This window comes from Phoxinus phoxinus (assembly GCF_949152265.1).
Source record: "Phoxinus phoxinus genome assembly, chromosome: 6".
NCBI classification, from domain to species: domain Eukaryota; kingdom Metazoa; phylum Chordata; class Actinopteri; order Cypriniformes; family Leuciscidae; genus Phoxinus; species Phoxinus phoxinus.
Window position 1 is genome coordinate 30,302,456 of NC_136881.1, and position 25,393 is coordinate 30,327,848.

Genomic DNA, 25,393 nt, shown 5'->3' on the forward strand with positions numbered 1-25,393 from the left:
GGATTAAAATGTCAGCTAAAATAACTAGTTATTAGTAGGCCTTGTAGACATCTGTGGGCTTTTTCAGTATTTTCCGTAATTGGTGGAATTATGCATAATTTATTTAAACATGTTAAAATGTGTTAAACAGTTAGTTCACCCAAAAATTTAAATGACTTTCGTTCATCTTCGAAACACAAATGATGATATTTTTAATAAACCTTAAATGATTTCAGTCTCTCCACTGAAAGGCCATTCCACCACAAATTTAAAGCTTGAAAAAGTTAAAGCTGCAGTCCGGCACTTTTTTGTGTTTAAAAATATCAAAAAAGACATTTTTGAAAAAAAACTTAACCAGCCAGTGTTCAAAACGATCTGCTTGCCTTACCTCGATTCAAAACGGTAAGCTTGTAATAATGATTTTAATTCCAGTGGTACTGGTGGATTTCCGCGGGAATTTCAAGCATGTCTTTGCGTCATTACGTCACTTCTGTACACATAGAGAAGGAGTCCCGGCTAGTCGGCTATATAGCGTGTGTGGATGATGGTGGAGATTTAGTTTAGCACTTGGTATTGGGGATCCCGAAAGTTTAAAGCGACAATCACCAGGGACAACTGGAGATTCACCAGTTGTAAAACCCAAAAGACTTCGGACTTCAGAGTGGCTACAGAAAAAAAGAGACTGCAACCGAGCCCATGCTAAAACAAGGATAAACATCGGCAGGGCTTTTGAAAGGTGGCGTGAACTCCGTGTTTTTAAGGGGTTCAAAATGTATGTGAATAAAATTAGATTATATTACAGTTTTAAATAAGCATTTGATTACACACACGTGTGTGTTTTTTATTTAAAAGAGAAACAGTTATAACATTAATTTGTTGGTATGACAATTAGAATTTATACTGCACAGAAATGAAAACTGAACTACAGGTAGCCCTAATACACATTAAATGTAGTCACGCAATAATGATGTAGAATAATTAATAATTTGAGAACAAAATATATTTTTCACGTTTTGACGTGATATGCAATCGTTAGATTTAATCAGCATGATATAGCCTACTGCAATGCTTCCCCCCACCCCCCGAATTTGGTCAGAAAAAAAGTGAATGTTACTTACTTGTTCAGATGACATGTACCGATGAAAATTCTAATGTTGGTTAACGTTATACATTGCTGATGACAGTAGTATACAGTATCCACAGCGACGCGGCAGCGACAGGTTCTCCTCAATACATTGTGTTCATCCGCGCTGTTTCATGCCGATTTACTACCCACGCACAGTTAATAATTCCGCGAATAACTGCAATTGCAGATTTCGAACAGAGATGGCGACAAAGAGGAAAAACGACGGACTGCAGCTTTAATAAAAAACGTAGAACGTTGAAAACGAATAAAACGTTTTAATCCAAGTCTTCTGAAGAGATCAGTGCACATACATGGAGCACGTCAAACATGGTAAACTAAAGCTCAACCATCCTTGCTTGACGCACAAGATCTAATGAGGTTTGTTCTCGCATGTGGATTGGAATAAACCGCTCGATACATATGGATTTATTCTGATCACTTTATGAAGCGTCAAAGTTGTTATAATTGACGTTTAAAAGGAAGAACAGAAATCTAAGTTTCATTAAAAATATCTTCATTTGTGTTTCAAAGATAACCAAAAGTCTTAGATTTGGAATGATGTGAGGGTGAGTAGTTGATGACAGAATTTTCATTTTTGGGTGAACTAGCCCTTTAAAATATGTAAACGGTGTACTAATAAAAGAATATAGTTATTTGTATTAGGACATTAAAGGTGCATTAAGCAACTTTTCATGTTAAAAATACCCGTTTTCTAACCCATACATGCTTAAACAATTGCCTGATGGGCTGAATGAGCCCTTCTCTGATCACTGAGATTGTCTCTATAATCCTGTAAAGTAAAATAAATAAGAGGGATTCGGGCCGGAATTTTAGACTGACGTCATGCGCGTTCACGGCACGCTCACATAGCTATGTCTGGCAGGTTTGTGTATTCGCCGGCATTCTCCGTAGAAGATGGATTGTAAGAGACCTGCTTGTAGTTAATTTCAAACACCAACGCAAACTCCACGTAAGATAAAAAAAAAGAAAACTTTTGTCTAGTGCAACCAAAAGGGCCAAATTGGACTCAGACAGGCGTCAGAATAAGACGAGAGTAAACAGGGAAAGCTTTCAACAAATGGAGAGATCTCCGGTCTGCAGATCAATAAAACAGGCTAAACCCCCGCAAATCTTCGGCGGATTAGCCTGTTTGGCTTTTATGGTAACGTCATAGTGCAATTTAATTGTTTATTACCTTGAGACAATTGAGTGTACTTTTTTGACCGACTGTGTAGCTTTGAGCTTTTACAAAGTAACAACTTATATTGTTCATGAACGTGTTTCCATAATAATACAATCATAAGTGGATACAGTAAACACATAATACAGTTCAACATGGAGATAGATGGAAATAAAAAACGAAGTTTTCTACTACCCCCGTTTTTCCCTCACACATAAGTGTGTAATTTACTCAATTGCCTTTCCTTTCACATATTTAAAATGACTTGCAGATTTATAACTTTATTACCTTGAAGACCTCGTTATGATTGTAAACAAAAGATCTGCGGCTGATGCTCCTTTGGTTATGAACAGCTCGTGCGCGTGCAAGCGTGCGTGTGCGTGTGGTCCATGAGCGTGCACATCTCTGGCAGCAGTTTCGCTTGCCGCCAGAGGTGGCATAGTTCTGCAAAAACTCAGAATCTTGCGCTATGCACCTTTAAAGATCAATTAATTATAATGGTGTAATAATACTTTTCATTGCACTGTTATAAGAATTGACCCTTCGCAGGGAGCTTGATTGACAGGTGATCTGACCAATCATACTTTGCCATCCGCCATTTTGTCCGACAAAGCAGTCAGGAGAGTTAGTAGATTAACATGTGAGGATTTGAACTTGAAAAGCGGAGTGTACTGACACCTTTCCGCGGTTAAAACATCATTCCTTATGTTCATTCGTGTTTATTTGATGCTATAAATTAACTAGAAGGAAGAGATGATCGGTTCACGAGCAGCTTTAACTGATGCTCTAGTCTACAGTGATCTGTCAGGCACATTAAAGAGCCACAAAACGGTATTTATTGTTTAAATTTCTTTTAAAAAATGACCAAATTTGAAAGGTGAGACTAAAAGTAATATTAGTAATATTAAAAGTAACCTGGTCTGTCCTGTCTGTCAGCGTGTTGTCAGTGTCCTCTCTGCTCCGCGATGTATTTTTCACTGCGTGAGAACATGGTGTGGCATGAGAGCGGCGTAGCTTGTCGGACATAGCGACAGTAACTAAGGGGGGCGGGTCTTTACGAACTGTCAATTCACCTCACCCTTTTTTTTTTTTATAAAGTAAATTAGTCTGGAATAGACTCTTTGAATCAACTAGTGGGCTATTTTAACTTGGACCAGTATGAAACCATGTCGCAACCACTTGGAACACCTTGGAGAATCACATAGCAACTCCCTGGCAAACATCTACGACACCCTAGCATTGTGGTAGCAACTTTTGCACAGTAATTTTTTTCTTCAGAAAATGTAAACATCTAGTTTGTACTTACTACTGCCCCTTTGGATGAAGGTTTAAGGTTAGTCAGACCATAAAGTGTGTCAGGTTTTAGTTGTACTCACTGTGCTATAGCTCTAAGGTTAGAGAGCAGGTATTCACTGACAGTAGGGATAAGCTGCCGTGCTGTATCGTCCAGCAGATCGCACTCCAGCACGTACAGAACTCCATGAAGAGCGCCGATCCGACTGGGCAGATGAGTGCTGCGCAAGGTGCTCTCCAGCAGACGGCACACAGGCTCTGCAATGGCTTTATCCTGACACAGATACATCAGTTCACACTGTTAAATAGCTGTAACTGTGCTTATTTATATAGCCAGTGCATCAGACGTGCATATACACACTCACCATGCCAAGCACGGCGGCTGCTTTGCAGATAGCAGGAACAAGGTACTGGCTGAGGATCTCATCTTCTGGTGGATGGACTTTCTGCAGCTCAGTCAGGGTGGAGAACATCATATCAAACTGATTCCTCTCGGTGAACAGATCAGACACTGCCAGCAGCTTAAAGAGACACATAGAGAACATAGATTAGATCAATTCTTAAAACACTTTTCAAACTGTCAAACGCTTTTTTATGGAAGCTCGTTTCCACCACAGAATAAAAAATATACAAAGGTAATTGCGACTTTTTATCTTCAGGATTGAGAACACCTGCGCTATATAGCATAAAAAGGCTGATGGATCGCTATGAAAGAACGTCTAAGCATGCACTCACCGATCTGACAACCTCACTGATCAGCACGACAGGAGTCTTCCTGCTGCTGGGGCTTCCAGGGAGGATCCACTGGCTGTAGAGCTCCAGAAGGAACTGAGAGCAGGAGTGGATGTCAACCCCTGCACGGTGCTTCCTGGAAAGGCCAAGTAGAAAGACAATGCAAGGTGTGAAGTCTGGTGGATGCTGGTTTTAAATTAGCTTTTTTGCCAGTAATTCTGTAAGTCTGACCTGGAGTTGATTGGTGATACTGGTGGTGAGGCAGGTGCTGGAGCATCAGTCTCATCTTCCTCATCCTCACCCCACTCCTCCTCCCTCAGAGGGGTGATGTTATTACCCAACCACACCGAGTGAATCGACACCTGCAGAGTGTACATTGTTAGTAACATGCAGATATAAACCTTAAATGGTAAGTTCACCCAAAATTTTTAATTCTGTGCTCATGTTCTTCTGAACCCTGAAGACTTTCTTCTTTTTCTAAAACCCATATTAAGATATTTTTCAATATTCTCTTATAATTTTTGTTCATTCATTGATAGTCCACCCAACCAAAACTTTGACACTTCTAAAAGATTATAAAGACATCGTACAACACTATCACGTTATATGATGAACAGATTTAATTTAGGCTATTATCCACACATACACGGTCAAAAGTTTGGAATAACTAAAGAGGCCATTTTATGAACTATCCTTTCAGTAATTGCTGAATGATGAAGTGCAGTGTTTTAAAGTAGTCAGTTTACTAACTTGACCCAGTTTGTAGTCCATGTTGCCCATCTCCCTCTCTGTGTTAATCTGCAGCAGGAGTTTCTCGTGGCTGATGAGGGTGCCTGAATATGCAGATATACACGCAACGGTCATGAATACGACAAAAAATATATTTTGCATCTCAACAGGATCTTTAGCTGACCACTTACCAGCCGTTGAAGATGATAAAGAGGGCACAGGGTCCCATGCTTGATAGGGGAAGTGTGTGGCAATGTTGTCTCTCTTTGACACCATGGCCTGAATCTCACGCTCAACCATACCTCTAATCACACTCAGCTTACGACCAAACCTGCAAAACACACAAACTTCTTATCCACTTCTAAACCTAGAAAAACAACTATGATATAATAAATGTGTACATACCTGGTGTCCAGAGCTTTAAGGATTTTGTTGCGGGGTTGCTGTTCAAGGCAGCTAATGGCTGGATTTCCTGCTGTGGGCAGAGTCATGGCACTCAGCACTAGAGAGGTGATGGCCTGAACCGCCAGTACATTTATCTGAGTCCTCTCCAGATCCTCCTGCGGCACAAACAGACACGTCACACACAGTCTCCAAAACCTGGACGAGTGCTCCTAGTCTTTTTGGCAAAAATTTAATGATTTACCTCTTGCTGGGTTTCCTCCTCTTGGTCCATCGTGATTGGCTGAGTGACCAGCACCCCCAAAAGAGTGGCCCACGTCTCCTCAAACTGTGTCCGACTACTCCAGCCTGCAAGGAGACCACAAGAGCAAATCAAGCGGTTCAATAATCATGTACAAAAGGCTGGACTATACATGAGGTTTGTCTGATGTCAACACACATAGAGTGATAGATCATAAACCATCATTTTGATCTAACTTTCTTTAAATAACTGAAGGAAACACCTCTAACTAATTTCATATTTCATATTAATTATTACATGAATTTCTAATATTAAAATGTATATTTCATAAATCTATCTACACACATATATATATATATATATATATACACACACACACACACACACGTCACATATGTGTGCATATAATAATAAATGCTGCTCTTTCTTTACTTTTTATTAATCAATGAATCCTGAAAAAAGTTTCACAGGTTATAAAAAAATATTAAGTAGCACAACTGTTTCCAACATTGACAATAAATCTGCATATTAGAATGATTTCTGAAGGATCAAGTGACACTGAAGACTGGAGTATTGGCTGATGAAAATTCAGCTTTGCATCTGAGAAATAAATTATATTTTAAAGTATATTCAAATAGATTTTTTTTGTTTTAAATTGTAATAATATTTCACAATATTATGGTTTTGGTTTCTGTATTTTTTATCTTTTTTACATAAAAAAATAGTAATGTTTCCAAACGTTTCACCGGTAATATATACATTTAATTTTTCCTCTGGATCTTCTTCCTAAATTCTGTAAGGTAACTCAAAATCCCATTTCATGACTACTTTTAAATAAACACACAACTCTGAAATGAGTCTCTCATGTCATACCCAGAGTGTTAATGCGGTAGAGGAACTCTCTGAAGACGTCTTTCTCCTGCAGGAATTCCACAGGGATCTCTGGCAATGCTGTGCCAAAATCTCCACTCGGCCTGGGGGACCAGCCCAGCTTCCAGACCTGTTCATTCAAACACATGAATATGTTCATACAGTTTTAAACACACTTGCACATAATGTATGAATACACACTCAATCACTCTTCTCACCAGTGGTGGGATTCGGGTGTAGCTGTTCACAAGGGGAAGCCTGGCCAGGCTGATGATGACGTTCTGTAGGGTGGGCGTAAGGAATGCTGGGATGTTCTTGTTTCTATGGTGACCCAGAGCTAAGACACTCTGTAGACCTTCAACCAGCTCAGCCATGATCTCACAACACCGCCATTCACGCTGGTCTGAAAATTACAGAATCATTTACACTAGTTGTTGTGCTCATCATTGATCAATGTGTGTAACGTGTGCATTAACTCACTGTCTGCAGAGTCCAACTGGTCTTCTGACTGCTCTGTGTTTGATGTTTTCCGCTCCGGCCTCAGAAGTTGGTCACCAGGACCAACAGAGACTGTGTAACACACACACATAATCATAATTACAAAATGAATATCAATTTCAATTGCATTTTTATTAGGTTTAAGTTAGAGCTGCACGATTATGGATAAATTGAGATTCACCATTTTTTTTTTTTTTTTAAATAGAGATCACAATTTTCCCACGATTCTGAACTGACAACTAAACAAAATAACATGTCATTTAGGTTCTGACAAAATGTCAATTGCTGCAGTCTATTTAAAATGTTTAATTAATTTTAATTAATTATTTTTTTAAAAATTACTGGATGAATCAGCCTTTTTGAACAAATCTCTTGAAAGAATGATTCAATGACAAATAATTGTTTTAACACTTGTCGCCATCTACTGTCGTCTGGCGTCAAGTCACTTTCCAAAGATGATTTGCTCTATTTTGATCACTTCCGTAGACATCAGTGTTTATATCCCAACTATACATTTTTATCCCAGTACTTCTGTGATAATTAGAATATTTACAACACAGAAATAACTAAACTGTGTGCTTAAAAAGACTGTTTATGAATTCTCTGGGTCAGCGGCAATGGAGATTTTAATGTTCTGGTGTGATTTTGTCAAAGGTTTAATATTCATTTGTTTTACCAATTGGCAATCTTTTATTTAGAAGGCAAGACTTATTGCGCATTGCACTTTCTCCCATTCATAAGTAATATGAATGCACCATCTTTGTATATCGTAGTCTTTGGCTGCGTTCCCTACAGCTTTGTAACACAAACCTGCATGGATGAGGAGCTGTATACATTGGATGATTGAGCAGGTGTGTGTGAGGTAGGAGTGAGAGGCGAAGTGTGTCCACACCGCCGGCTGCTGGAGAGCCAGACACAGACACGACAGACTCATCTGCATGTCCACACTCAGAGGCAGCTGATCCTGCAGCAAACGCCAAACCACCACCTACAGAGACAGAAAGAGAAACATGAGCTGAGTGGCTGAGTGGTATTTATAGATATGCCGCTAAATCTTTCTAAAATATTACCATTTTATCATCTTTCAATCAATGTCAATATATCACAAAGGCCGATATATCAGCTGATATTTTTCAGTTTTTGTTTTTTTGGGGTCAATAAATGTAAAAAGTTTATTTTGACAGTGGATGGACTCTTATTTTGACAGCATTTAGAACAGCATCGCCTGAGTGCATCACCCCGGAGCTCCCATGGACCCATTTCTGGGGTTCTCAGAAGCAAAAGTCGTCAAACTTTGGAAAACTTCTATAGTGGTGAATGAGAGACGACCGCAAATATATTTTTTGCGTTCCCATTGGCTTCAATAACAAAAGAAAAACAATCTACGATAGACTTTCTATGACTACAAAAGAGCCAGAAGGCCAGAACAGGGGAACGATGTCAAATTTGCCATCACCCCCTCAGCCATTATTCTAGTAACACTAATTTAAATATGTAATTTAATGCCAAGGTACTATAACAAAAAGTATAGTGTAATGTACATTAAATATAATAAAAACTTTGCTAGATTAATTCTCCCTCTACATTAGTTTGCTAACTCTGTCTATTCCTAGTGTACACAGACTTACCAGATAACGGAGTGCACTGTTAGTGGACAGTGTTTTTAACTATTTCTTTATTTGTAAGAAAAATTATAATAATACTATAATGGGATTACATAAGAAGATATCCATCTATATATTTGTTTATTGTTATTTATGAATTCCATTCATTTTCAAATGATTTATTTCAAGTTTAGTAAATATAACTTACATAGAAGCGCCAAGTGTTATTTACCATCTTTAAAATAAGTATTGTGATACCATATAGGCCTGAATTAACTTTGTATTGGCAATGGGAATGGGCCATCCCACTCTCCAAGATATTGACATCTGCCATCAAATGATCCATATTGGTCAACTACTGGAATGTTCCCTATAAAATCATTTTATTTGGGAAGGATGCATCAGTCTTACCTCTATAGCGAGGGTGCTGAAGGTGGTAATGAGTGTCTCTCTGTCTTTGGGAATGTGTAGTGAGGACGGCAATTTGGACAGAGACAGCAGGTACTGACTCAACACGCCACACAGACTCAACACTGTCTGATAAAACCCAGGCTCACCTGCAACACACACATAAACACATGCAATGACTGCGTGTTCATTACAAATTCACCATAATTTACAGCATTGGCCACAAAGGATAATTCCCATGTACTTACACCTACGAAAGTTTAGACACACCTACTCGTTATTTATTATTACTATTTTCACCATGTTGGAATAATAACAATAACGCCATCAAAACCTTGAGATTACACAAATAGAAGAACGGGAATTTTGCAGAAACCACAGCAATGCAAAACAAAATAACCCTAGTCTTGATTACAGTGCTGTAGACATTTGTATGTTGATCAGCACCACCTAACGTCCAGGAGGGGACTTGCTTGTCATTTAGCTGAGGGTTTCCCAAGCAGGGATTTATGAGGGAATTGCTGGGGGTTTGTTAGTTGATGAACAGCTAATATTTAATTGAAGTGAATGTAAAACTAAAACAAATAAAATCTGAAATCGCGATACAGCTTAATGCAATAATCAAATCAAAGGCTGTGATTTAAATAAGTATTTTGTTGTGCTCACTGTGTTCATTTACACGCGCCACTGTGTTCATTTACACGCAAACACCTCGTGCTTGTGTTTTCTGTGAGTGGTAATGGTAATGCAATGTGCAATAGCTTAACTTGATTTACACATTTGTATAATTTTCAACACTTTTGTGTCATTAAAATATTAATTTGAAAAAAATAAAATAAAAAAAAGTTTAGGAACCCCTGATTCAGCCAAACTAATTTATTTTTTTGTGTGCGAACAGGCCTTTAATTTTCAGAAAATAAGCTTAATTCTGCTTTTGACTCACCGTACACTTGATTAAGCTTCTGCAAGTAGTCCGCGCACGTCTTAGTGGAGGGAAGGAGGGGCTGATGAGGCGAGGGGAGGAGCTCCACGACACCAGCCAATCTCTCAAAGGCCACCTCTTGAGCAGTGTCAAATAAAACCACCCCATGATCCTTACATACCCTCTGTACCCCAACACTCAGACATGATGCCAGCAGACACAGGTTGAAGTCCTGCAAATACAATAATACAACATCAGTGCTGTTTGAGTTTAAAAAAAGAAAAAAGGGAAAAAAAGAGATATGCATGTTTTTGGTCTTTACCTTGCAGGTCATGATTGTGTTTAGGTCAGATTGGGGAAGTTTTGTCAGCAGCTCAGTAGTTTCATACAGAGCTCCTTCACCTCTCAAACAACACTGAGATTTAACCAGAGCAACATACCACTCCTGCAATGCACACACACAATAGCATTAATGTTATGTTTTAGCTAAGATTCTTTCAGCTTACGACCACCGTTGTAAGTCATACCTTATCGGGTTCCACATTTTCAGGGGGAGGGGGTGGGTCCCCATCCAGTGGGTGTGTGGTAATGGGGGCGACAGGGCTTGTGGTATCTTCAGCGACTGTGGCTCTGAACCTGTCCAGCAGGGAGAAGAACCGCTGATGCCTGACATAAGAGAGAGACGATCATTTTAAAAAGCAGGATTGAGAGATTTTCATAAACAGCGACAAAACAAACAGATTAGAAGTAGATTGATGAGACCGGAAACTGCAAGCCGCCTTACCTTTGCGCAAGGCCACTGGTCTGCAGGTACTGCTGAATCCTGTCCAGCTCCTCCAGTGGTAGCTGAGCGATACTATTCTACAGTAGGAGGAGAAAACATAATTCTCAATAAACCTTTAGTGCAGTTGTTTTCACTCAGGGGTACACTAGGGGGCCTCAGCACAAACCCAAGTGCACACAAGATGGTTTAAATGGATAGTTCACTCAAAAATGGAAATTCTGTCATAATTTACTGACCCTCAAGTTGTTCCAAACCTGTATGACTTTATTTCTTCTGCTGAACACAAAAGAAGATATTTTAAATCTGTATTTTTTGGTCGGTAACCAAACGTTGACTTCCATAGTACCGGTAGTTTTTTTAATACTATGGAAGTCAATTGGATCCATCAACTGTCTGGTTATCCATATTCTTCAAAATATCTTCTTTTGTGTTCAGCAGAAGAAAGAAATTCATACATAAGGGTGAGTAAATTACAGAATTGTTATGGGTGTTTTAACAATTGACTAGAAAAATCATGTAAATTAATTATTAATAATGAGTTATTGAATTTTCTGGCATTCCTGAATTTGATTTTTAATTACATTATTTTAAAATTTCACAATTACATATAATTATTTTAATTATTCATAATTTTATTTAAGTAATGAAATTATATTATAAATATAATTAATAATATTTATATAAATATTTTAATAATTAAACTAAATTAAATTGCTTCTCCTAGTTTCTGTAAATAGAAAAATATAAGCAGCTTTGTCATTACAGCATAAGCACCAGAAATATTTTTGGGGGCCTTCAAATATTGTCTTTGACAATGAGGGGCCTGAGAGTCAGAAAGGTTAAGAAACGTTAATTTAGTGGTATTTGATCAAGTTAGCTTGGTTCTAACTAAAAAATTACTGGGAAGAAACTGGATCCTAAAACCAATAATTTAGGAGCCAAATGACTCTAGTTGCCATAGTACAAAATCGCTCAATATATATGGTTGTTCAGTCGTCAATTCTCTCAATCTTTTACAGTGGCAGACGATCCATTTGGAGATACATCAAACTTTTTAATTTTAATTCGCTTAAGTTTTTGTGTTTTAGTTGCATTGATTTTTTACAAATGGCACAGACAGTGAAATAAGCTGGTAGCAAGTCATAATTGTGTATGTGGAAGTGTTTTACCTGCAGGGTCTCGGCAAGCAGCATCTCCACACGTCTGCAGGCGAGTGTGTCCACCATGCGAGCCAGCACACGGAACGGCGTGTTGAGCAGTTTGTCTACGTAGAGCATGAGTAGAGCCCCAGACTGACTTAGATGAATCCCCTCCAGACACTGCAGGGTCTTCTTCAGCATCACCGGCTGCACATTTACACATTTAATACATAAGTGACTGAAAAGATAAGCACAGCATGAAATGAAGAAAGATGCGGTGAGTGTGCATATACATACAGTAGAAAGGTTGTCGCAGCGTGATTGTATGGCCTGTATGAAGAGTCCGCTGGCTGCCGAATTTCGGTGCACAGCACTGATGAGATCCTGCACTGGAGGCTCATGGGAAAGACTGATCAGATCGCTCACATGATTCACCGTCAGCCACGTCAGATGCTCAGAGTCATGCAGGTTCTGACACTGAGAGGAAAAAATCCAAAGATGACAATTTTTGTGTTATGAATATATATATTTATTCTGAATGGTATGGTTGGCAAACAGATGTACTGTATGATATATGGCACCACATAGTTTTTTTTTATTATAATTATCAGCCGATATTGGATGTATATTGGCCGGTACAATCACTTAAAGTTCATCTTTAAAATAAATTATAAATACTTATATGTAATATTATATATAGAAATATATATCTCAAAAATATTATTTTTTTAAATTAGAAAAAGTTAGTTAACTTTTACCTTTTAAAATGAATGTGTTTTTTTTTTTGTTTTTTATTAATTTGTTCAAAAGTTTGTGGTCAGTAAATAACTTTAAATGTTTTTTTTTATAAGTCTCTTATGCTCACCAAAATAAAAAGTACAGTAATGCTGTGAAATATTATTATATTATTTAATATAAAAGTTTTTTATATATATTTTAAATGTCATTATTGCTGTGATGGCATTGTTGAATTTTCAGCAGGCATTACTCAGTTTCTCATGATCCTTCAGAAATCCTTCTAATATGCTAATATTATATATATATATTTTTTTTTTTATCAATGTTGAACATTTTTTTGCTTAATATTGTGAAAACCGTGATGTTTTTTTATTTTATTTTTAACAGAAGTTTTAAAAAAGCATTTATCTGAAATAGAAATCTTTCTGTAACATTATAAATGCATTTACTGTCACTTTTGAACAATTCAATGTGTCCTTACAGAGAAAAGTATGTTAAAAACAGTAATATGGGTTCTTGTGGGTGCTACCAAGGTGGCTTAAGAGTTGACAGATATGTTCAAAAATAAACTTTAGAAATGTGCAGTTTAGTGCTAATTAACATTTTGTTTTATTAACAGGTTTAATTAACCGGTTTATCAGTATTAGTGACCCGGCAAGGCTAGGTGATGGGAGTGGTTATGTAAGTAAAATAAAACTCCTCAGGAGCTCGGACACCGCTTTAAAAAAGCTTGAGAAATCTCACCACATAGTCACAGAAAAGGATAAGGGCTCCTCGTCGGACAATCTCTCTGTTACACACAGCAAGCTTTCCCTCTGGCCTCTCCTCCTCTCCAGATGAGTGCGGGCTCAGCAGTTTAGTGCTGGATAGACTGTTCCTCCTAATGGAGTGATGAAAACATGATTTCATTTATTTGCCTCTTACACCGTGTCCTAACCAGAAGCGACACAACACAGTGACAACTCTGAGTAACAGAAAAGATAACTTGTATCTATTTCTGCCACTTTATGGCTGGGACAACAACATACAAAGTATGACAATGTTAATCTCGGTACTGTTTATGTGATTTATTACATTTAATGTGAGTAATGTGACTTTAATAGCCATACGGAAAGCGACAATGAATAATCCACCTCAGATATTAAAAATGAATTAAAGGAAACAAGAACCCTGAACAGTGAATAAACAAGTGTATTCATCACAAAGACTGTTTAAGTCACACAATATGTATTTTTAATGTTCTAATATTAAAATGATGTAATATGTATTAATTTGATTATGCACATATCCATTTTGCACTTGCAGAGAGAGCTCGCCCACATGCTCTTCTGATTGGCCGGTTTTTTTTTTTCCTGTTGTTGTTTTTTCTCATTTTACATTTAGTCATTTAGCAGACGCTTTTATCCAAAGCGACTTACAACTGAGGACTACAGCAAGCGAGTCATCATGAAGAGGCAAAAACAACGCAAGTAGTGCTCAAAATACAAAGTTCATGCATTGCTCAGAGTAGCATAAGCCAAACAAGGGAATATTAAAGGAAAAGTTTTGTTTTTGTTTTTTGTCAGGTCTTGTAATAGTGTCGCGTCCGGTGTGTACAGACAAATTGCTTGTCGCTGGAATCTTATTGCAGTTACAAAGCGCATCTAACTAGCATACAAATATAATCACTTGCGACCAGTGAAAGGCCATTATTTGCCATTACAAACAGCATTTGACTTCCTAAAACTACCAAGAATTTTGCTTAGGCTGGTTGTAACTGCAAGATCAATTAAACCGGCTTTCCTAATTTCCACTGCTGGAATGTAGTCTTACTTGGGAGTCTGATGCACCTCGGACCACCAGGTGTAGTTGGTGTAGTTGATGATGAGAAGGACCTGACACCAGAGCAGGACCAGAGATGGGTGCGTGGTGATGAGCTGGAGCACCAGGCTGTTCAGACCCTCCAGGGTATAAAAATCACCCCCTTCCCCTCCCTCCGCCTTCAGCAGCCTGCTGCCCGCTGCCGTGATCCGCCGGAACATTCCTGGTAGGTTTACGGGAAATAATGTGATCATTCAAACCAAGAGGAATAATGTTGCCCTTTACCGAGATCATGAAGTATGCTAAGCTGGTAAAGGGTCCTGACTGTGTATGAGTTGAGACATGAAATGTGGGCTCTGTGGGTGTGCATACCTGATTTGAAAATGTGGATCAAACACATGAGCAGTGTGCCCAGCTGCTGACAGTAAAACGTGTGCTGCTGCTCGCTCATGTCAACTTTCACCTGCTTCGTGGCGATATCTTCCAGCAACACCCCCACCAACTGCAATAAGAACCTGACAAAGAAAAAGATTCATAATTGTGTTAATTAATTAATAATAGTGTTCCTGTGTTTGTCTTGTTGTAATGCTGACTGTTTTCTGTGTAATATTGTAATACATAGAACATTTTCTAGCTATATTCAGCTAATCTTCAATAGGAAAGTGATCAACTAAAGACAAAAATATGACTATAAAACAATTATTATTATCACTATGTAATATAATTTAGATTATACAAATTATAAACTAATGAAGAAACTGCCCTGTATCTTATTTGTTGAATGAAATCCAAAATTTTGGGGTGGTGATTCCAAAAATAGTGTCTGTTTTGCTCTAGCACGTCATACTTTCTCACAAAATAAAAGTATTGTACTATCCCATAATCACCAGAAAAGACATGACTATCTTCCTCTGAGCCAGGCAATTTTCATATGTACGATATTATTTTATGCCTAATCCTGATTTCAAGGTTAGAATTATGACTAGTGACAGAAGAAAATGCAAACATGACCCATATGACTTCTGATACATTTGTGGGTGTTTTTACTACATCCAAACAGCATCAGAAAAATACAGATTTTGTGAGTTCTTTGACATTAAATGGAGTATTTGAACATATTTTTCCACTGCTTTGCACATTGTAAGTTAAATTATACATTTTGAATATTGATATTTTAAAACTCAGCATCATGAAAATAGGTAATATTAGTCTCTCCAAATCAGCAGATTTCTTTTCCCCAAAACGCAGGGCTGCCATATTTTTAAATTGCAGCTTTTGCGATTTGATAATGGCACCAACCCATGTAACGTTTTCACAACCATGCAATGTTCGATTTACTAAAAACGTTACCGACAAATAACACCATTTAATTTTCTCGCCAATGCCAATAATTTTTCGCATTTTCCACTTGTTCGTTTTGCACCCTATCTGAGGTGCTAAGGGTGTCTCGCACAGAGCCGCTGTCGGAAACTAACCATGCATGAAATAAATTTATTTAAAATGTATTTAAAAACCTAGCAATTATTTCTCAGATTTAACTTTCAGGAAATTTTATCAAATTAATATTTCATATTTAGCAGTGCCGTAGTATGCATTTGTTTTGCCACAATCACAGACTGACTTTAATGGGCAGCAACCAACAATTACCTAGCAAATGTTTCCTCAGGAGGAAAACGCTGCGGCTCTTCATTGGAGTCTTCCACGGTAGCAGGCGGAGCTTCAGGAGGGGAGCAGTCATCGTCAGACAATCGAAGGATGGTGGGACAGGAGAGGAGGTATGGGGACAGTGAAAGCTCCTGAATACGAGACAGAATGATGTCCTCTGTGGACTGCGAGATTAGAACACGCAGGATGGCGAGAATCCCAGACACCCACAACTGCCCCGTACCCACTGATGCCTACAGAAAAGAACAGGGACACAAGTGAGCCTCTTTATAGGGTAAATTTGCAGACAGAATTACCATTGTTCAGAAAATATTTGTAATTTCAATAAGAATCCGCACAATTGAGAATTTGGAATGAGGGTTAAAATATCCTTAGGCAAGTTTGTCACAAGAATTCGCTGGGTATACAAATAGAAAGCTGCTTGCTTTGAAAGTGACTTCTATGTGAGATGAGCTTCATGCATCACTACACTATTGACAATAGACAATGGACCCTTTTGCCCACAAAGTTAACATTTACTTGCTTATTGACCGCCACTCTCCAACCTATTCAACTGATAATAATATCTATAACATCAGGAAAGTAATATGTGACTGATTCTCACTAGAGTAGATGGTGTGATGAACATGCTCTTCAGCAGCATGTCTACAGGCCGTAGAGAGGAGGGAGCCACTGTCTCAAACAGTGTGTTTAACACACCCAATGCCTCATGGGAGTCCAGGTGCATCTGTCAAGCACACAGAAGCAAATATGTAAAGTACATTTACTTAAAAACTGTTCGTTAGCTTGAATTCGGGATCTGAGATGAATCTGGTGCTTGAAAACGTAATGCTATCAAGACACAAAGTCAAAACGGAGCCGCACTTGCTGTTTGCCGATCATTGGCAGGATGATGTCAGCGATCTGTCGTGAAAGCCTCTTCCACTTATCTTCATTCTCTTTATGGCACTGCTGTAGGATCAGAATAAACATCTCCAGCACCTAAAAACACAAACATGCATGATTTTACACATAAATCCATGAATGTAAAGAGTACGTTTTTCCAAAACTAACACACACACGAGTGTTACCTGATGGTGTTGTACGAGGCGTAGCAGCATGGACACCACCACTTCCTTTTGAGTTTCCAGCTCTTTTCCTGCATCTGCTTTATTGGAGCCTCTCAGCACAAAGAGGTCGTGCACTATGGGCTGCAGTGCAGGGATTGCTGAGAAATTAAGAGGAGGATAACTTCAAAAGCTTAATCTACATGATATGCAACCATTTCTGAATAAAAATATGTAGTTTGTTTAAAGGTGCCATGTGTAATTGTCTGGCAAAAAAAATCAAGTCATACTCCACATTCCATACCAGATGGGGGCAGTATACCTCACATATCAAACTATGTGATGTAGGATATGGTATTTTATAAATCACACACTATAAATATGATAAAGAAGCAGAAACAGATAGTTGCAGTAAAGTAAGATATTTTAATAAGTTGAAGAAACAATAATGATTTGCGCCACACACACACTCGATTTGCGCATCGCTATCATGTGTGTATTACAGGTAACGTTATTACATTGCTTCCTGATATCACGTGCGCAAACACAAATAACCTATATTTATATATATATATATATATATATATTATATATATATAACTACAGGGCATGTTGAATGCTTGTATCTGATAACCGAGAAGCTCTTGTAATTATTACTTTACCCAACCTCTCCATGTCGAGTGATGCAGTAAACATCAGACAGCGCACGTGAACCGATCATCTCTACTATAGTAAAAAAAACACGAACACTGTTGAAAGATACAGTAGGCTACAAATGACCTGTTCGCGCCACACATTGTTCTCCGTCCTTAGCGACCGAGTCATTGAATGTGAAACAGCGGCTGCTGTCGTCAGCGAGCAGCACTCTTCAGACAACGAGGGCGCGCGCGCCGTGTTGATACCTCCGTTTCAGTTTCTCCAACCCGCGCAGTGCGGCGGTCAGAACACGGAGACCATTCTGCCCCTAGCTATGCGTGCGGAAGCATGGGGAGCGATCCCGGGCGTGTCAGAATGGGTGCTGGACGCTGTAAAACAGGGCTATGCGCTGCAGTTCGCTCGCCGTCCCCCGCGCTTTCGAGCCCGGACCGTGGCGAGCGGTCCTTTTCTTATCTGATCTGATTTGTGCTTGATCAGAGCGCGGTGGTTGTAGGGTCTCTTGCCAAAGGCTTCAGCCATCCTTCCGCTCTCTTCCCTGAATTGAAATGAAGTAGTGGGCTGTACTTTCCTACTGTCTATGGTACTTTCCACACGATTGACATCAGGTTCAAGAACGCCCACAAGCCGTGCGAGTTATTCGTGTATTGTAGGTTGGCTGGTGGTTATGTTGCCCGCATACCGCCTCCCATGGCCGAAACTGGTATTACGACACCTGTCGGGCCGTGGCTAGTAATGCTAATGCTAATTAAGGTTGATATCTCTGCAGCACTATAACTTCACATTTTTTTAATGACATCATTGCCCTTATTTCTTCTCATTCTTTTGATGCCTGTAGCTCATTTTTTGGATATTTGTACCTCAATTTTTACACATGGCACCTTTAAGGAAGACCTATTATGCCCTTTTACAAAGTCTTGATTTTGTTTTTGCGGTCTAATAGAATAGGTTTTCATGCATGAATGTTCAAAAAACAAATTTTTCACATGTTCTACATTGTCGCAACACCTCTCTTCCCTGTGTGTCAGTAACGCTCTGTTTAGTTCCTGTAACTATAAAGCCTGTCCTTTCGAAAAACGCAATCCGCTTTGATTGGTCGACTGGATAAGTGTTGAGAGCGTGTTTCAGAAATTTCACACCCCTTACCATTACAGAGTTAGAAGCGGGGTGGAAACAACAACGTCTCTAGACTTGGCAACAACACACCACTAACACAAATCAACCAGGCATCATCCCCAATATTTTGCATGTGCTTTGGGGCAGAAATTATTTGAATGAGGAATAATGTGACGTGTACGTTCACGGAAGAAAACTGAAGAAATCAAAGCGTTTCAGGGAGTTCTGAAACCGTGATTAATGATATAGAAAATAGCTCCCATTGGAGTGGACTTTGTGCTTTGTAACTTTGCAGACGTATTTCATGCTAAAACAGTAAAATGACACACTAAAGAAAGTTGATAATGTAAAAAAAAAAAACATAATAGGACTGTCTGTTCAGTATTAGAAAATAAAGAAATATGGAAACATGGTTTTAAACAATTGTCTAAAATGGGTTTTCAGTTTGCAGTTGTTACCTATTCTGCTTGAGGATGTGAATATGTGTTGTGATTCTACACACCATGTGTTACTGCCTTCCTGCCACTGGCCATGATGCCGTCACACAGCTGAATGATCTTTGGGATGCTGATGATCTGTTTGGAGTGGTAGCGCTCATAGGACAGCAGAACCAGGAAGAAGAAAATGTTAGGCACAATCTCTTCAGAGTCCCTACACGGAAGAAAAAAAAACATTGGTTAAGTAAAAATAAATAAATATTAGCAAATCTGAACATGTGCAATTGAATGTACAATACTGTTCAAAAGTTTGGGGTATTTCTTTTTTTTCAGGAATCTTTGATGAATATAAACTTCAGGTGTATAATGTTTCCAAAAACACAATAGGCAGCACATTGTTTTCAACATTGATAATAATAATAAATGTTACCTGAGCAAATCAGCATATTAGAATGATTTTTGAAGGATCATGTGACACTGAAAAAGTAATGGCTGCTGAAAATTCAGCTTTGCCATCACAGCAATATGCAATAAGTTAAAATATATTAAAATAGAAAAAAAGTTATTTTAAATTGTAATAACATTTCACTATATCATTAATGTTTTTAGTGTATTTTTGATGCAGCCTTTGTGCGCATAACAGACTTCTTTCAAAAACATTAAAAATCATATCAACCCCAAACTTTTGTATGGTAATGTATGTTGGTATGACGGTCACAAGGTCTTACTTGAACTGCCCCACTTCAATATACTCAAACTGCTTTAGAACGAAACCAATGAACACCTGAAATAAACACAGGGTAGTAAAATATTAGCACTGTGCAAGTATAATATACAAATAAAATAATGTTTTGATTCTCAATTAGTGGAGAAACATAGAACATTGCATGTTGACCCAGTAGGAGTTTGATCCACAGGTCAAAATGACTCGCCTGGTCTGAATCAAGCAAACAGTAGTTGACCCGGAGCTGCACAAGTTGGGACAGTAGGTCCAGCACCTGTCTTTGCAGGCCCACTGAGGTGCTGGTGGTGTACTGCTTCAGAGCTTTAATCACCAGCGGCTCAAACAAACGGATGTGATTATGAATGGCATTCTGAAACACACACAAGGAGTCAACTATTATCACTTTTACTGTACTGAATGGTCAAGATATGAGTGTTGTTATTGTTTAAAAAAAATTGGCAATTAAAATAAAGCTTAAATAAAAATAAAACAAAAAATAGCTAAAAACAAACTTTTTAAGTTTTTAAGATGAAGATAAAGTTTTACATTTTAAAATTAAAGCGAAATATAAATGACAAAAGTACATAAAATTACTAAAATGAAAATATGAATAATTAAAATAATAGGAAACAAGTAAAAATAAAATAGCACTGCAAGGTATTGATTTAAAATAAATGTATTGTACCAGATGGGACATTCGACTGGGGGTATACACATACCCAAAACATTGTAAAAAGAAAAAAAAAAATTCTTAAATAAATAAGAGCAACATAAAATAAAACCATATACAACAACGACTAATAATAAATACATTTAAAAAAACTTCAACAAACACCCACAACACCCAAAATATATCCATTTCAATATATTCCTCATCTACCACTATAAATATATCATTATGTCAGTCAACATCTTTAAAGTTTTGGGATATTTTTAGTTTTTTTATTATTATAGTCACATATCATCGGGTAATTTACCTTGTCTCCTCGATGGCGAGTGACATTGGTGATACTTGACCTCAGTTGATTGGAGACTTTTTGCATGACATCAAACCACCTATAGGATCACAGAAAAGACATGTGTTCTCATAATGGGCCTTTTTAGATCTACAGATAAATCTCAATGAGGAAATGTTGTTCACAAACACTCTCTCACTCACCCAGAGGCGTCCTGTTCTTGTTCGGCTTGCACCATGTTTCTGAGGCTGGCGTCTGCGAGGGCCTGGGTAAAGTGAGTGTAAGGGGCCATGAAGCAGTAATGGTAGAGGCCGGGTCTGACGCTGGTCGAGCCAAGCCGCAGGGCCTTGCCCTGGGACCGACATGGGTTAGATGAGGCCCCCTCATACTGAGATGCAAGATTGGTCCCAAATAACGACTTCAAAAGCTGTAAGCAAAGAGCACACGGTGAAGCCCCAGAATTTCATGGTTTAAAACAGAAGAGTTAGAAATGCGCACGTCTAACCTGCTGAACACACACTGTGGCCATAGTAGGTTCCCGTGAGAAACAGGACTTGAGGTAACCCAGGATCTCTTCAACAGACTAGACAGATAAATACAGGGGGAAAGTTTGTTCTTAATATTACTTTTGCTCAGATATCATACTTTGTTCATTGACAAGATATAATTAGGCTTTGACATCATACTTTGCCAATATCATGCAGGGTGGCCAACTCAAGCAGCTGTGAAAGGACATCAAGCGCTGACCTCAGGAAACCCCCAAACTTCTCATTGGTGTTGTGAAGGTCTAATGTCACCTTGGAAAAGAAAAGAAAAGAAAAGAAAAGAAAAGAAAAGAAAAATTGTAAGCAAGATAAATCCAGTAGGGTTGGACATTTCAAATTGAGTACTTGGAATGGGATAAAAAGCGAAGCATGTTATTGTGATATCTTTTCTTAAGATAGTCAATAGAGCTTCTCTTAACCAGTAAGTGCTAACTGAAAATATATACAGTATACACTACTGTTCAAAAGTTGGTATATGACTCCGATTGTATTCGTCTGAAACAGGAATGTCATATACACCTAGAATGACTTCAGGGTGAGTAAATCATGGGATCATTTTCATTTTTGGGTGAACTATCCCTTTAAGTACTACAGAGCATCTCATTCTCATGGACAGACAGATTTGCCCATTCTTGCTGGGAGATCTCGAACATGTCTGGGGGGACATATGTGGTTTGGCACGGCAAGCTGTCCTCCCAGTCTCCCTGTAGCACTGTCTTAGGCGTCTTACATTACAGACATTGCAGTTTATTGCTCTGGCCACATCTGCAGTTCTCATGCCTCCTGCAGCAGGTCTATGGCATGTTCACACAGGTGAACAGAGCGTTTTCCCTTGCGTTTTACAGAGTCAGTAGATATATCTCTTTAGTGTCCTAAATTATTGGAACTATGACTTTTGTCTACCACCTGTAAACTGTTAGTGTCTTAAGGACTGTTCCACATGTGCATGTCCAATAATTGTTTATGGTTCATTGAACAAGCATGATAAACATTGTTTAAACACTTTCCAAAAGAGATCTGTAAAGCTTATTTGGATTTTTACAAAAAATTATCTTTCAAATATAGCATCCTGAAAAAAGTGACATTTCTTTATTTGCTGAGTTAAAGCAGCTCTAGGTAACTTTTCAACCTTAATAATATATTTCCAAGTCTCTTGTGATGGTACATCGGCTTACAATAGGTTGAATGACACGTCTGCCATAGCCTGACGGGGTCTGTAGCATTTTTAATCGTACTTTTAAACTTCGGGTTTCGGGTAGTAACCGGCGAACAAAGAGAACTACAAAATTCGACTGCTTTACGGCATATACGTCACTTCCACCACCACCTCCACTTCCTTAAAATCGGACGTGCGAGCCAAACTAGCATTTGTTTGCCAAATGTTATAGTCATGGACGAAGCAGCAACGAAAAGCAAGAAAGCAAAGGTTTTGTCGGAGGAAAGCAAAAAGAGGAAACGAGAAAGTGATCGCATTAAAGGCAGAACGAGGATCAACACTGGCGTGAGCTGAAAGGGGAGGGGGGGTGCCCGATGCCACCCGTCCCGGTTTTCCAGGGATTGTTCTCTTTTTTGAGCGACAGTCCCAGAAAATTTATATTCTTTCCCGGGACACGAATTGTCCCGTTTTTTTGTGAAAATGTACTTCTAAAGTAGAATTTCCTGGTTTCAAATGAAACCGTTTCCGTCTACTGTTACTGTGTTTTCTTCATAGTTGTGTACAGTACATCCAATCCTGTGTCCGTAAACGGGTAAAAACGGGAAAAACTGTGGATTGGCCAATGCCAGGCGTTTACTTTTATTTGATTGGAAGCTCAACTTATCGCCTAGCAACTGCCTGTGCGGTCGGTCGGTCGGTCGTGCGCGCATCAACACACATCCAAGATGATACAGTGTGAGTTTAGTTGCTAGCTAGCTTTTTTAAACTGTCTATTTACATCTATTGTGTGAAATGGGGGGAGAGACGGACGAGGAGGATAACACAACAAAATCGGATGAGCCACCAGTGTCAAAGAAAATACTATTTACAACCTACAACTCAGACCCCAAAAAATAATAATAATCTGAGTGTCCCGGTTTTTCACAAATCAAAGGTGGCAACCCTATGCCCGACCGATGCGGACTTTCAAATATCAAATGAAAGCCTATGTCTAAAGGGCGTGTACAAGTTTGGTAGGGGCTACATTCTTGCAAGTAAATATATAAGATGTACAAAATCATATTTTAGGATACCTAACATGTCTGTGATATTTGTTTATTTGTCTTGCCTCAAGCTATAATGCAAATCGATTTGTAAAATTTGCAGATTCATCTATGGTAGCTTGATATTATAATATTGACGATATATGGTTATTATATCTACCACTCAAACATTGCATTGAAGTATCATATAGATTCAGTAAAACGGTAACCAATAGACTAGGCTACTATAATGACGCTGGCTTGTAAACATGAGCATCGCGATCATTTGTCGTTTGAAAAAAAATAAAACCCATGAAATTATATTCGTATCATGACATGCTGAAAGATATTGCCACTGTACCTGGATGAAGACATTTCACACGTGACGCAAGCAGAACACCTGCATGTGAACTCCTCCTACAGTGTTCAGGGCTATCATGGTTGTCAACAAATGCACATGCATGCAGGATGACAGAGTTTACGACAGTAGTAGAGGACAATACTGTTTCCCAACTCTAGGGGGACCCCGAGAGCAAAAGTTACCTGGTGTTACTTTAAGACATTTTATAATGTTTAAAAAGATTTCTATTCTGTCACTTTTAATGCATCCTTGCTGCATAAATGTATTAATTTCTTACAAAAAAAAACAATAGTAGGCCTATATATAAAAGACAAATCAAAATGCTTATGACTTCAGACTTACTTTGAAGTTAGCGTGTGTAGCTCTCAGTGCATCATAAAGCTTCAGATAAGGAGGAAGGTGATAAAAGCTGCCCATTGAGGTGGACTTGTTAACTGATGCTATTGCGGTGCTGTCTGCTGCTCTGCCTGTATGAAAACACAGTGCAAGACAACCGTAAATATTCAATTAACAAATAATAAAACCACACAAAGAGACCCATTTTCCTTGTGTACCCAAAGCAATATAATTCATCTGTATGGTCAACAGGTGGCTCTGTAGGAGTGACTGTACCCGTGTTGGTTTCTCCTCCTTTCTTTGGGCTCATGGGGGTGTTGCTTGTCTCCGTCATCTCCTTCTCTTTACCCTTCCGTCTGATTGGACTGAGAGAGGCAGTGTTGGCCAATGATGGTAAAGTAGCCTGGAAGGATTAACAGAAATAATGAAGCTTTTAATATAGTGAGAAAATATGAAATATTACTGATGTGTTGTGCATTTATAGCATTATTATAATCAGACTCTATTGAATGCATTTTTTACCTTGACTGCAGGGCCTGGGGGGGTGTCATCCAGCACATGGGCACAGATGTTGAGGATCTTCAGCAGGTGCGAGAACAGCTGCTCCACCATAACAACCAGAGAGCGGTCGTTAAGAGCAGGCCACGGCTCCTCCACCTTAGAGGGGGCCGGGTTAGACTCCTCGTCACCTGCCCATGGACTCTTCATGCACTTTGGTGCAATAGCTTCAAAAACAGGCAGACAACAACATTTTAAATTCAAACAGATGTAAAAAATGAAATAAAAATGATAATAATAATAAATAAATAAAAGTGTGCTCCACAGGTGATACGTCTATCAGCTTTGGATAAATGGTATACAATCACACTTAACCCTCCTAGGCTGGTCACTCATTTTTGGTAGATTTAATTTCAGTTTATTTTATAACAA

The 25,393-nt window shown here is 38.6% G+C and overlaps 1 protein-coding gene across 8 annotated transcripts in view; it reads right to left on the reverse strand.

Moving 5' to 3' along the window:
* Positions 1 to 25,393, reverse strand: part of htt (huntingtin) — a 52,595-nt gene that overhangs the window by 7,107 nt on the left and 20,095 nt on the right. For all 8 annotated transcript variants that reach the window (XM_079616703.1, XM_079616701.1, XM_079616700.1 and 5 more), the window contains exons 25-60: positions 24,986 to 25,188; positions 24,740 to 24,866; positions 24,470 to 24,594; positions 21,730 to 21,840; positions 21,549 to 21,626; positions 21,247 to 21,470; positions 21,065 to 21,143; positions 20,296 to 20,457; positions 20,092 to 20,147; positions 19,429 to 19,577; positions 17,181 to 17,317; positions 16,975 to 17,091; positions 16,715 to 16,837; positions 16,093 to 16,343; positions 14,818 to 14,960; positions 14,458 to 14,668; positions 13,390 to 13,525; positions 12,205 to 12,384; positions 11,938 to 12,114; positions 10,769 to 10,845; positions 10,512 to 10,650; positions 10,307 to 10,429; positions 10,006 to 10,216; positions 9,066 to 9,211; positions 7,861 to 8,038; positions 7,033 to 7,122; positions 6,771 to 6,955; positions 6,556 to 6,682; positions 5,686 to 5,789; positions 5,445 to 5,599; positions 5,231 to 5,370; positions 5,061 to 5,143; positions 4,542 to 4,672; positions 4,314 to 4,446; positions 3,944 to 4,099; positions 3,662 to 3,852 (exon numbers count right to left, since the gene is read on the reverse strand). In XM_079616703.1, the coding sequence (XP_079472829.1) occupies positions 3,662 to 3,852; positions 3,944 to 4,099; positions 4,314 to 4,446; positions 4,542 to 4,672; positions 5,061 to 5,143; positions 5,231 to 5,370; positions 5,445 to 5,599; positions 5,686 to 5,789; positions 6,556 to 6,682; positions 6,771 to 6,955; positions 7,033 to 7,122; positions 7,861 to 8,038; positions 9,066 to 9,211; positions 10,006 to 10,216; positions 10,307 to 10,429; positions 10,512 to 10,650; positions 10,769 to 10,845; positions 11,938 to 12,114; positions 12,205 to 12,384; positions 13,390 to 13,525; positions 14,458 to 14,668; positions 14,818 to 14,960; positions 16,093 to 16,343; positions 16,715 to 16,837; positions 16,975 to 17,091; positions 17,181 to 17,317; positions 19,429 to 19,577; positions 20,092 to 20,147; positions 20,296 to 20,457; positions 21,065 to 21,143; positions 21,247 to 21,470; positions 21,549 to 21,626; positions 21,730 to 21,840; positions 24,470 to 24,594; positions 24,740 to 24,866; positions 24,986 to 25,188 (5,158 nt within the window). The remainder of the gene's footprint in view (positions 1 to 3,661; positions 3,853 to 3,943; positions 4,100 to 4,313; positions 4,447 to 4,541; positions 4,673 to 5,060; positions 5,144 to 5,230; positions 5,371 to 5,444; positions 5,600 to 5,685; positions 5,790 to 6,555; positions 6,683 to 6,770; positions 6,956 to 7,032; positions 7,123 to 7,860; positions 8,039 to 9,065; positions 9,212 to 10,005; positions 10,217 to 10,306; positions 10,430 to 10,511; positions 10,651 to 10,768; positions 10,846 to 11,937; positions 12,115 to 12,204; positions 12,385 to 13,389; positions 13,526 to 14,457; positions 14,669 to 14,817; positions 14,961 to 16,092; positions 16,344 to 16,714; positions 16,838 to 16,974; positions 17,092 to 17,180; positions 17,318 to 19,428; positions 19,578 to 20,091; positions 20,148 to 20,295; positions 20,458 to 21,064; positions 21,144 to 21,246; positions 21,471 to 21,548; positions 21,627 to 21,729; positions 21,841 to 24,469; positions 24,595 to 24,739; positions 24,867 to 24,985; positions 25,189 to 25,393) is intronic.